This window comes from Gopherus evgoodei, chromosome 6 (genome assembly GCF_007399415.2).
Source record: "Gopherus evgoodei ecotype Sinaloan lineage chromosome 6, rGopEvg1_v1.p, whole genome shotgun sequence".
In the NCBI taxonomy this organism is placed as follows: domain Eukaryota; kingdom Metazoa; phylum Chordata; order Testudines; family Testudinidae; genus Gopherus; species Gopherus evgoodei.
Window position 1 is genome coordinate 111,230,813 of NC_044327.1, and position 12,415 is coordinate 111,243,227.

The window sequence follows — 12,415 nt, forward strand, 5'->3', positions numbered from 1 at the left end:
CAGACCTGTGTTCCTAAAGATGCGCCCTTCAATCAGCTTTCCTGACCATCTCACGTTGATGTTGGTGAAACGGCCCCTGTGATCCACCAGAGCTTGTAACACCATTGAGAAGTACCCTTTTCAGTTTATGTACTCTTTAGCAAGGCGGCCTGGTGCCAAGATAGGGATATGTCTTCTGTCTATTGCCCCATCACAGTTAGGGAACCCCATCGCAGCAAAACCATCCATTATGTCCTGCACATTGCCCAGAGTCACTAGCCTTCTTAACATAAATCTGTTGATGGCCCTGAAAACTTGGATCACAACAGATCCCACTGTAAATTTATCCACTCCAAATTGATGCCCCATTGACTGGCAGCAGTCTGGCATTGCAAGCTTCCACAGAGCTATCACCACTCGGTTCTCCACTGTCAAAGCAGCTCTCATTTTAGTGTTGCTGCACTTCCGGGTTGGGGAAGGCTTTTCACACAGTTCCTGGAAAGTGGCCTTATGCATTCAAAAGTTCTGTAGCCACTGCTCATCATCCCATAGCTGCATAATGATGCTGTCCCACCAGTCAGTGCTTGTTTCCTGGATGCAGAAATGGTGCTCAACCATGTCAAGGTGATGCATGACTGTCACCAGTAAATGTGAATTGCTCCACTCAATGTCTTCCAGCAGGGCTGCTTGCATGGCATCACATTGTTCCGTGAGGCGGCTCCTGTATCCGCTCTGTAAATACCACAGGATAAGGAGTGATGTGTTATAATAATCACAACAGTAGTGAACAGCTGAGCGGGGTCCATGCTTTTCGTGCTATGGCATCTGAGCAGGTGACCTAGGCTTACGAAAAAGGATCTGAAAAAGGCTTAGTTTGTTTGCCATTGATTTCAGAGAGGGAAGAAGGAAGGTAAGTGCATCATGGGAGGCTGACACCATGTTCCCATAACCACCCACACCAATGTTTTGGTCCCATTAGGTGTTGCAAGTCTAACCCAAAATTCCACTCGGCACTGTGGATAGCTACCCACAGTGCAGTGTTCCATGCATTGGTGCAAGCTCTGCTACTGAGGATGCACTCTGCTGACAACAATGAGCATAATGTGGATATGCAAGATTGACTTAAATTGGAGGCTCAGTGTTGACTTACATGAAGTCGACTTAACTTTGCAGTGTAGACATTGCCTTAGTGTATCAAAGCATAAATAGATGTAATAATAAAAATACCTTACACATATACAGTAAGTGGAGTTTGCACTAGCTTACAACAGCTCTAAATATAGCTCATTGAATAAATAAATACAGAACCCCTTGTGAGATAGGTAAGTATCATTAGCCTCATTTTCACAGATGGAGAACTGAGTCACAGAGGCGTTAACTTTGAGTATGGAGCAGGATCAAACATCCTGTCTATCTGTCTTCTCTTCTAACCCTACTAGCTTGTACTTCAGAATTAGAGTTAAACAGATCTGAAAAGACCTGAAGGTTCAGTTCAGATAGTGATATAACAATATGGATGAGGGTCTGAATGATCATGAATATCTTTAGTTTAGAAATCAGGATAGAAATCTCAGACAGATTTTATGTGAAATTTCTAGTATCTGGTACTTTGTACTTCTGTTCAGGCTGGAAATTCCACGAAAACTGCCTTTTTAGCAGTAATCCCATTGCTGCAGAGAGCCTGGGTGAAATGCTGACCCTACTGAAGTCAATAGGATTTTTGCCAATAACTTCAATAGTGCCAGGATTTTACCTCATGTTCGCTTCCATATTTTGTACAGCCCTGGGCACACTTTTTGTGCTTAATAAAAATATGTAATAATAATAACTTTCATTTCCATCTCCTCATATGGCTTCTTTATGAAGAGAGATTAATAAGACTGGGACTTTTCAGCTTGGAAAAGAGACAATTAAGGAAGGATATGATAGAGATCTATAAAATCATCACTGGTGTGGAGAAAGTAAATAAGGAAGTGTTATTTACTCCTTCTCATAACACAAGAACTAGGGGTTACCAAATGAAATTAATAGGCAGCAGGTTTAAAACAAACAAAAGGAAGTATTTTTTCACACAATGCACAGTCAAACTGTGGAACTCCTTGCCAGAGGATGTTGTGAAGGCCAAGACAATAACAGGGTTCAAAAAAGAACTAGATAAATTCATGGAGGATAGGTCCGTCAATGGCTATTAGCCAGGATGGGCAGAGATGGCGTCCCTAGTCTCTGTTTGCCAGAAGCTCGGAATGGGTGACAGAGGATGGCTCACTTGATGATTACTTGTTCTGTTCAGTCCCTCTGGGGCACCTGGTACTGGTTACTGTTGGGAGACAGAACACTGGGCTTGATGGACCTTTGGTCTGACCCAGTATGGTCATTCTTATGCTCTTATGGTTAAAACCGGAAAGTGCAGCAGTTCACATAATTTCAACACAAATTAACTAGACTTTTTTTTTTCTGCATCTCAAAGTTTGGTTTGTGTTTTTAACTAAAGTTTACATTTCTGTTTTCTCTAAACCAGTTCATCCATCTCAAACTAGGACACAGCATTTGAATTTAATTTGAATATGTAACAGCAAACAGCACTAAACAATGTGAAGTGGAAAAACCATTCTGAATCAAAACACGACATAGTCTCATTCTGCTTTTGCCACTAACATAAAGCTTTTTCTCATATAGGTCTGCTGAAACTATCCCAGTCATCTTTGTTATCTTGCAGTGGTTTACACCGTCACAGAAGTGGTATTTAACCAACACATGCAGCATCTTGAAGTTTCCTGATGATTTATTCACATGCATATACAAATGAAAAAATGGTGTTCAGGTAGGGAACTTTACAAAAACTATGTTTTCCTGTTTACACAGTTGAGTCAACAGTTAAGTCTTGAAAAGTATATTTTATCTTTGAACAACCCACAGCTACTTTTGCTAATATCTACTTAGCCATTTTGTGTGTTGCACACCCAAGACTCTCTACTTCAGGGGAATAGTACTTAGCTGACCATGCCAGGCATCAGAATCCTAGCTGATACATCGGCATATGACACTATTTTGATTCACAGCAGATGAAGATCCGATCTGAAGGTATCTGGAATAGAGGAAATGTAATAATGTGAACTGATTTTTAGTAACTGGGGAAAATAAAGGTTTGGTTGCTTTGTTTATATGTAGAGCTGGCTGAATACCACTAATACAGTGTGTGAAATCCTGGCTCCATTGCAATCAATGAGAATTTTGCCATTGACTTCAGTGTGGCCAAGATTTCACTCAGTATCCCTAAAGTTCAATTCAAGCCCTGAGTAGGTGTTCATGTTATGTTCCTGCCTCTCCATGTATGCTGTTCACAAATATTTGCAGAGATAGGGTTTCATTTGCATGAGTATTTGAAGAATGGTTTATTTTGTTGTTTGTACAAAGACCTGTATTTGTATGTAAAGAAGGGTTTTCATGCTTAAATTGGAGTATTTGTTATTTATTATTCTCCTATTTGAAAAACTTCTGTCATCTAATTAGAAATAGTCTCATGTGATTTCTGTGACCAATGCAAATAATTGCAAACTCATGTGATCAATGCACATAATTTGTGAATCACACATAAACCGAAAATTGTTAGCCCGCATTATTTGGCGAATTATTGTGAATTGCAGATATGGTTTGTGAATGATTTGCAAACAGGAAAACAAGGGAAATTAGGGTTATTACATTTATTTGTGAGTAATATATGGAATAACTGTAACTATATTAATGGATTTTAGAAGCATGGTAATATTGCTTAGCATGTAATTTATTTTGCCCTTCAGCTGGTGTAAATCCACAAAGCCCCATGAACTTCAAAGAAGCTACAGCTACAGCAGCTGAGAATGGCCCATACTACTTAGCTTGAATTTTTCTGTGTCTTTCAGAAGCTCTAATTTCATTACATCTATAATTTTGTATAGTGCTTTCCCATCTTAGAAAAGCAGTACTAATATTAGGAAATTTTTACATGTTTTCTTCTACTCCTCTTTCTACTCACCACTTTGTAGACAATTTGGTTGTATAAAACATAGAAAAGTATAGTGTTGACAAAACACTGACCAATGCAGATTTTAACTACCCTAGAGATGTGAGAATGGTTCCATTTTGGTGTGGTTTGGTGTGACACTTTTGCCTGTGGTTTATGTGTGTTAAAATTGCTTTGTCTAGCTAGCCACTGGTACACAGTCAGTGTGCTGTTGGTTATATAGCTTGAGAATGAATTACTGTGGTCTGAATGTTTCTCACATATATCAGGACTCTGAAATTGCCTAATTGCATAAGAAGAGGAATGGTCTATGTCTCCTGGAGACGTTTCAAATGTCACAGGTGAAAACAGAGATGTTATATTGTCAGGTTATGAAACCTCCCCCTCTCTTTTATTTTTCTTCAGAATAAAATTACTCACTGGGGATTTTTAGATTATATGTGGGCTTTTTGTTTTAATTTTTATATTCAATATCACTGAAGAAAATAATATGAATATGAAACATATTTGAAAGTTTTTTCTCTACTAGACACATGATTAAGCTCTAATGTCAGTCTGTGAATAGAAACTTTAACTGTTCTAAAAAGTTAAACAAAAAGTGATGAGAACATCAAGGTTAAGGACACAAGCAGAAAAGCATATAAATAGCTAGAAGTCCAAAGTGGAATGGGAATAGAGGGAGCTGTTGACTGGTGAGGATAACAAGGCTAGAATATGGAATCAACTGCTATTGGATACTGAAGAAAGGGGGTAGTGGTGATCCTGAACAATTAGATTTGCTAAAATCTAGAAACTTCTGGAAGGTAAGCAGGGGTTCTGATAACTTTCATAAAGTTGGCTATAGCTCATCTTATTTTTTAGTATTCATGCGTTTGAATTCACGATGTAGTAGTGTCTCATTCTAACTGTGGAAAAAGTGAAATCTGCTGGACAATACTGCTAATGGGCTATTAGTGTTTAGTGATTATTCAGTATCAGTGTATTAATTTGTTCAAATCAAGAAGCCTAAAAATGAAGGAAGTGATAGGAAACAAATTGTTGAATAGACTGATGTAATGAAAACACATTTCCTCTAAGGTAAAAGGTGATTATTGTCAAGAGTGCCAAGCAGTTAGCTAAAGAGGGTTTGTGCTCATCTCCAAAAGTGCAGAAAACCATTTTCAATGGAGTGTTCAAGATCAAATATGCCATTGAATTAAACTTTGGCCAGGATTTCCATAAAAAGGGAGCCTAAAGTTACTATTCTACATCCTTATTTAGGCACAACAAAGACCTGATTTTCAAAAGTGCTGAGTCCCCACAGATCCTGTTAGCCTCAATAAGAACTTTTGGATGTTCTGCACTTTTGAAAATCAGGGCATTTATTTTAGTGCCTAACTATGGATGTAGGTTCCTAATTTTAGGATCTTGTTTTTGAAAATCTTGGCTTTAATGGACTGAATTAGAAGAGCAGATGACTGATGAGTTTGATGAATGATCCTCCAAATGAGACATTCTTGTGCTATCGTCATCTGTGAAATGTAGCTAAGAGGACAATTTAGATGTGACCCAAAGCACAATGAAGTCAATAAGAATCTTTCCACTGATTTCAGTAGGCTTTAGACAAGATACTTATTTCTTGTTCAGGATACATCTACATGGCAGTTAAACAACCGCTGCTGACCCCGGTCAGCTGACTCAGGCTTGGGCTGGGGAGCTGTAAAATTGCTGTGTAGATGTTCTGGTTCAGACTGGAGCCCAAGCTCTGGGACCCACTGAGCCCCAAGTGCCTTAGTCAGCTGATCCGGGTCAGCTGCAGCCATGCCATGGGTCTTTTATTCCAGTGTAAAGTACCCTTAATGTCTCTTTAACATCAGCCTCGTACAGGAGTTGGCTCTTTCATCTTCCGCATCCAAAAAATGTTGAAGATCAACTGGTGGTTAAGCCATAAAACAGCTGAACAGCAAAGACTGGAACTGAGAAAGCTGCAGCTTCTTTTTAGGTTGACAACATCATTTTCAAAGAAGCAACAACAACAAAAAAATCATTTAAAAAAAGGTTGGATCATTTCACCGTAGGCATAGTCCTGCAGCCAAATTTAGAGATACAAACTGATGCTTTGGTTATGACATTAACGAAACAGAAGAGCAATTAAGATTTTTGATCAAACATGAGAAATCACCCAATATTTTTCACGCTTCAAGCATCCATACACAAAAAAAATGTTCCTAATTAATACTGTTGATTTTACATCCAAAAAGAAAACATAGACTATTGTGCCAAATTGCTGGAAGTATGGTCTAACAATGCAGAGAAAGGTTAGACAGATAAGGTATTTGCTATTTGCTCAAAGTAATAAAAGTGGAAAAGATGAAAGACCTTCTCAGGTGAAATGTGGTATTTAAATCTTATTCAGAAAAAAGTAGCTCCTAACATGGTCATAAAGCAAATTCAAAAGATTGTATCTGTCACTGATTAATATGTTCTGTATGACTCATTGCTGATACTTCGTTTCTATGGGAATGGCTGAAGTAAGAAGATTTTTTTCAGTTTTCTTTCTTTTATATGTTTGAAAAACTACATGACAAATTTCCAAACAGCTACATGTAGGGAAGCACTAAGGTAAGGGCAATTTCAGTGTACTAATGCATGATCTGAATTAGGTCAGCCAGTGTTTGTGAATGTCATACAGTTGTGACCTACTCAGATCAAATTTGGTCAGCCTGCAATATCCTGCTTACTCAATACACTTTTACAGTAGGGGATTGTAGCGGGGTGGTTACCTGGTCCAGCTCTGACAAGGATAAAGCCACCCCTGGGAGAGGGCTGAGAGAAAAGCTGGGCTGACTGGGAGACAGCCTCAGCTGGAGGACACGCCCCAGACAGACCCAGCTGGCTCTATAAAGGTCAGGGCAGCCAGGAGTTCAGATGGCTGTCTCTGGTGTGAGAGGGAGCAGGGCTGTCTAGCAGAAATGGTACTAGGGGGAAGCAGGGTTGGGGAAAGCCAGGGGAGCCCATGGCTGGCAACTCCCCAGGCTGCAAGGCCTTGTTTAAGGCCTAAAAAGGTACTGGATGGTAGAGGAAGGCAGCAGGTCCAACCCCCCCTTGCCAGTGATGAGTGGCTTATACTGCAGTCTTCCCCAGTGAGTGGGGGCTAGATGGTGACTGGCAGTAGCCCAGACTGAGGTGGGGTTTGGGGGTGGGGTTTCCTCTGAGTGGGGAGACCCAGAACCTGAGAGTGTGGGGGTACTGCCAGGGGGACAGCAACCCAGAGAAAGGGGCATGGGGGTCTGTGAGGGACATGGGGCCCAGTGGCAAGCAGGACACTGGCCTGCAGAGGGCTGGAAATCAAGCTAATTCCCTGAGAGACCAGCAGGAGGTGCTGCAGGGGTGAGTCCACATGCTTACAGGGATATGGAACCTAATTCCAGGGCTGGCTCCAGCTTTTTTGCCATCCCAAGCGGTGGAAAAAAAAAGAGAAAAAAAAGAAAAACCCCATTGAGCTGCCGCTGAAGAGGAAGACACCAACTGAAGGACCTGCCACCAAATTGCGGCCAAAGATTGAGCTGCCACCAAAGTGCCGCCGCCGACCCGGATGTGCAGCCCCAACAATGGACGGACTGCCGCCCCTTTCTGTTGGCTACCCCAGGCTTCTTCTTCCTTCGCTGGTGCCCGGAGCCGGCCCTGCCTAACGCAGCATAAGCTGATGAATCCAGAATGAGACAAGGTAAAATAAAATTGTGGGGTAAATTCTGCCTTCCATTTCAAGTCAATGGGAGCTATACACGTGTATTTGAATTTGGCCCTATAAATTAGAAGTGAAAAGTTGAATAGGTAACCTAAACTCTCTTCTGCCAGTGAAGGATTATTCTTAACTAATAGACCAATACGGTTCAATGGCAAAAAGAGTTAAGATTGCTTGTGTCCCCTGGCACTGAGTTGAGTGAAACAGACTTCTGAAACTCAGGAAAGGTTGCCTATACCCTCTGTCAGCAATGCCCCATTAACACACTTACCTTCACTCTGCCAACCCTACAGGTGCTAGAACGTAAAAGCTCTTTACATTCTTTTACAGCCCATTCACTCTCCCCCACTGGATTTCAGCTAACATATACAGGACAAAAAGTATGTGTGTGTGGGAGGAGGGAGAAAAGGTTGCCCATGCTACTTTTCCTCTGTTCCCCCAAAGCTGGAGGTAGCCAGTGGGAATTAGTTACATACATTCCTGGTGCAGTCAGCATGTTAAGTGTACATACACTAAAAGGTGGAGGCCATAGTTGGGATTGCTTGTGCTTGGTAAATGGGTGTTTGTGATATGAGAACATGTGTGGGTTATTTTGAAGTAGGGACATAACTAGAATTTTACTAAGCAGAAGGGCCAACTTACTTGCCCGCTGCCCCAAATTTGAGTGGCATTGCGACCTGGTCCACAAGGTCAAAATACCACTCCACTGTGTTCTGGTTGCCCCTCTGTAAGTGACATGAACTTTTTCTTAAATACTGCTCACCATTTGGTCCGCCAAAGACTTAGTGGGTGCCACGGACTACCTTAGGTATTAACTAATGAGACCCCCCGCACCCTCCATCACAGCAGTAGTTTGACCTCTAGCTCTGATAAAAAAAAAAACCCCACCTGAAACTTTTTTAAAATATAGCCATTTCTTTGGGGCTTGTATCTCTGGAACCTCTTGCTCAATTACCTCAAACTTGGATCACTAACTCTACTCTGCACTCTACTTAGCAAATTTCAAGAAAATCTGTGCAAGCATGTGTATTTTAGAGCACTAAGAAACATCATCCTTTAAACAGGAAGAATAGAGGAACAATGGAGAGAAGGTTTCAGAGTGGAGAGAAGGGATCCTCTACTCCTCCATCTCCAGTTTAGGAGGCTCTGAAAGACCTGAAACTCTGAATCGTGTGAAGGCAATGAAAGGTGTGAAGCTGAATGAGAACACCCCATGAAGATGAATACAACCTGAAACAATAGCTCTGAGAATTGTGAACTGTTTCATTCACCTCAGATGGTGTTCCCATCCACCCTAAGTGCTTTAGAGCCTGTGATATGCATGAAGTATGCCTGTTCTCAGCTCCCACGCAAAGGGGCAAGACTTTCACAGCTCCTGGCTTACACGGGGGACAGAGAGGGGCCTCAGATAAAAGAGCAAGCCCTCCAAACCTGGTTCAAATGAGGGAGGGGGTCGTGGTGGGTCAAACCCCTCCCTCATTTGAACCAGGTAGATGGGTACAGCCCCACCCTCCAGATCCTGGCATATGGGGGCAGTGAGAGGGGCTCAGACACCCCCAAAAGGGTGAATTGGCCCCATATCCCAATTCATATGAAGGGGCACAAAATGAGGCTCTGACTCCCTTGCTCAGAGGGGCAAGAGCCACCCAGATCTGGGCACACACACAGGAGGGAGGAATGGGGGCTGACAGGGGATCCTGCCTCTATTCTTCTTGGGTCCCTTTGGCATTTACTCCCACACCCCCTCCCCAGTGTCCCACCTCTCCATTCCTCCTACCTCCCTCACCTGAACCCACAAGCTCTCTCCCCTCACCACCCACCAATCTCCATTTCTCCTCTTCCCCATAATCTCCCTGTCTTCCTAGTCCCCCACTTCCCCACCCCCTAACAGCTCTCACCTCCCAGGAAGCATTCACATGTATAATCACCCCCCAAAAAAACCCTGATTATATTCCCCTCTCCCAAATAAAATTGGGACTCCACAAATTGACTCACAAATTATAGCAATCTCCAGTTACTTGCTCCAACACTCCTTTGTATTAAGTGGGGGCTTGTGATTAACATACCCTTCAATTAACATAACTAAGGCTAAGTTCACAGCCATCAGTCTCAATTAGTTCTGTGATTCACCCAGTCATTAGTCCCTCTCAGTTTAACAGTACAAGGCAGCAGAGGGAAACTGATTTTTTGGGGAGATGGGGGTCTGTACCTCAGGAACCCAGCAGCCAAATCATCCCCAAAACTGGACACTAATATTACTGGCTCTAGGCGCCAGCAAAGCAAGCACTAATTGGGGCAGCACAATTACAGGGGCAGCATTCCAGCCATTCTTTTTTTATTTTTTTGCTTGGGCAGTTGCAGTCTCGGATCTTGGGGCGGCAAAAAACCTAGAGCCGGCCCTGCATGAAGCACACCAAATTACAGAGAAATTTGAGTAACCATTCAGATTTTAAGCACTTACATGACTCAAGCTTTAAACTAATCATATAAAATGATAGGCATGCAAATCCTTTAGCTGTTTCTCTGTATTGGCACATGCTCACTGTGTATCTTAAATACAGTTTGTTTGGGTCCACCAAAGAGTTAGTGGGTGCTGTGCACTACCTTCAGTGAAATACAACAGATTGACACCTTTTTGACCCAACTGGGGTGGGTGGTGAGGGACCCCACAGTGTCTCAGACGCAGCAGGTGGCAAGGGGACCCCAGGCACTCTGGGTGCTAGACCCTTCTTCCTCCCCATTTCGTTAGGATATTTTTAGTAAAAATCACGGACAGGTGCACGGGTTTCTGTGAATTTTTGTGTATTGCCCTTGACTTGTCTATGATTTTTACTGAAAATATCCGTGACAAAATCTGAGCTTTACCAATAAGAACCCATCAAAGTAATAATAGCAATAGCTTTAAAATCTCAGTAATAAAATAGTTAGAAAGGCTTGTGTACCAGACCAACTCCTGTCAATCCAATCTATTTATGAAATTGCAAAACCATGTTCTATGGGGAGGAGGTATCACCTCCTGGTGAATTGCTGGAATATTCTGTCCCATTCTGGTGTCAACACTTTAAAACAGAAGTTGAAAAATTGGAAAGAGTTCAGACAAGAGCCACAAGAATTATGTGAAGTCTGGAAAACCTGCCTTACATTTAGAGAATTAAGAAACTCTGGCCAAGTCTACACAACAGACCTATATCAGTATAACTACGTTGCTCAGGGTATGAAAACTTCACACTCCTGAGCGACATAGTTATACCAGCCTAATCCCTGTGTAGAAAGTGCTATGTTGGTGGAAGAGCTTCTCCTGCTGACATAGTTACTGCCTTTTGGGGAATGGATTAACTACACCGATGCATTTGCGCGTCTTCAATAAAGTTCTATGGTGGGGCAGTGCTGTGCTGCTGTAGCACTGTATGTGAAGACAAGGGCTCAGTCTATTTTGTTTCCCACAGAGAAGGTTAATAGGTTTGTTGATCACAGTCTATGGGTACGTCTACACTGGCGGGTAGTGATTGATCTATTGGTGATTGATTTATCGTATCTAGTGTAGATGCAATAAATCGATCCCCGATCGCTCTGCCATCAACTCCTATACTCCACTGTGGCAAGAGGTGGAAGCAGAGTCGACAGGGAAGTGGCAGCAGTCGACCCCGCACCGTGAGGATGCGAGGTAATTCAACCTCAGATACGTCGACTTCAGCTATGCTTGTAGCTGAAGTTGCGTATCTTAGGTCGATTCCCCCACCCACCTGTAGACCAGGTCTATAAGTACTTAAACAGGGAGAATAGGGCTTTTTGCTCTAACAGACAAAGGTATAGGAATATCCAGCAGCTGGAAATTGAAGCTAGAATTCAAACTGGAAATGAGGTGCAAATTTTTAACAGAAAGTAATTAACCTCTGGAATCATTTGCCAAGTGAAGTGGTGACCTCTCTGTTCCCCCAAGTTTTTACATCTTGCATGAATGTAGTTCTAAAAGAGATGCTCTGATTCAAGCAGAGACAGTGCTTTGTACAGGAATTACTGAGTGAATTCTATGGCCTGTACTCTGCAGGAGGCAAGACTAGGTGATCAGCCTAGCCCGTTCTGCCCTTAAAATGCAGGGTTGAAATTGTGTTTCTCTTGCAATGTCTGACAAAACTATTGAGTTCAGTGGGGCCATGACACTCTGGGCCCCAAAATGGACTGTTGCTCAGAAACAATCTTTGATATTATCTAAGTAGCAGGTCTTAGAAAAAAGGTTGTCCTCATTTTGTTCCATTGTTTTGTTGTCTGAATGTTCAGATGTGGGTAGTGGCAGAGGAGAGGAAACTTGTTTCTTAGGTCTAATTCAGCTGTTTCTGAGAAGCCTTCATTGCCCTCCCACTCCTCAACTTGGGCTCCTTTACACAGTTTGCTTTCTAACATTCACCGCAGATATTTTGGGGCAGACAAAAAGGAAAATGAAGGAACGCAGAGAAAGGGAGGTTTTCAGTGTGCATCACAGCTCAGGAGAGAAACATCAAACTAGATTACTTTGTCTGGAAGGGAGGAATGGGCTCTACAACATAAAACTGCTCAGCTAATTCACCTTCCTCTTGGCAAACAACTGTCATGGTGCCAACCTTCGGAGTGCTGTGATATGGAATGCCTCTAATTTTAGCCTTCCTTTACCTATGCCCTTTGCTAATGGGGAAGTGGCAAAGATGGGCGAGATTTTTAAAATAATTGATTCTTCA

At 42.3% G+C, this 12,415-nt stretch overlaps 1 protein-coding gene across 1 annotated transcript in view; it reads right to left on the reverse strand.

Annotated features, from left to right (window-relative positions):
• Positions 1-501: 501 nt before the first annotated feature.
• The window catches only part of LOC115653414 (sperm flagellar protein 2-like), a gene marked incomplete at its 3' end in the record, with an annotated part of 59,911 nt that continues 47,997 nt past the window's right edge, over positions 502-12,415 (reverse strand). Inside the window, exon 8 of the mRNA XM_030566708.1 lies at positions 502-711. Coding sequence (XP_030422568.1) covers positions 502-711 — 210 coding nt within the window. The remainder of the gene's footprint in view (positions 712-12,415) is intronic.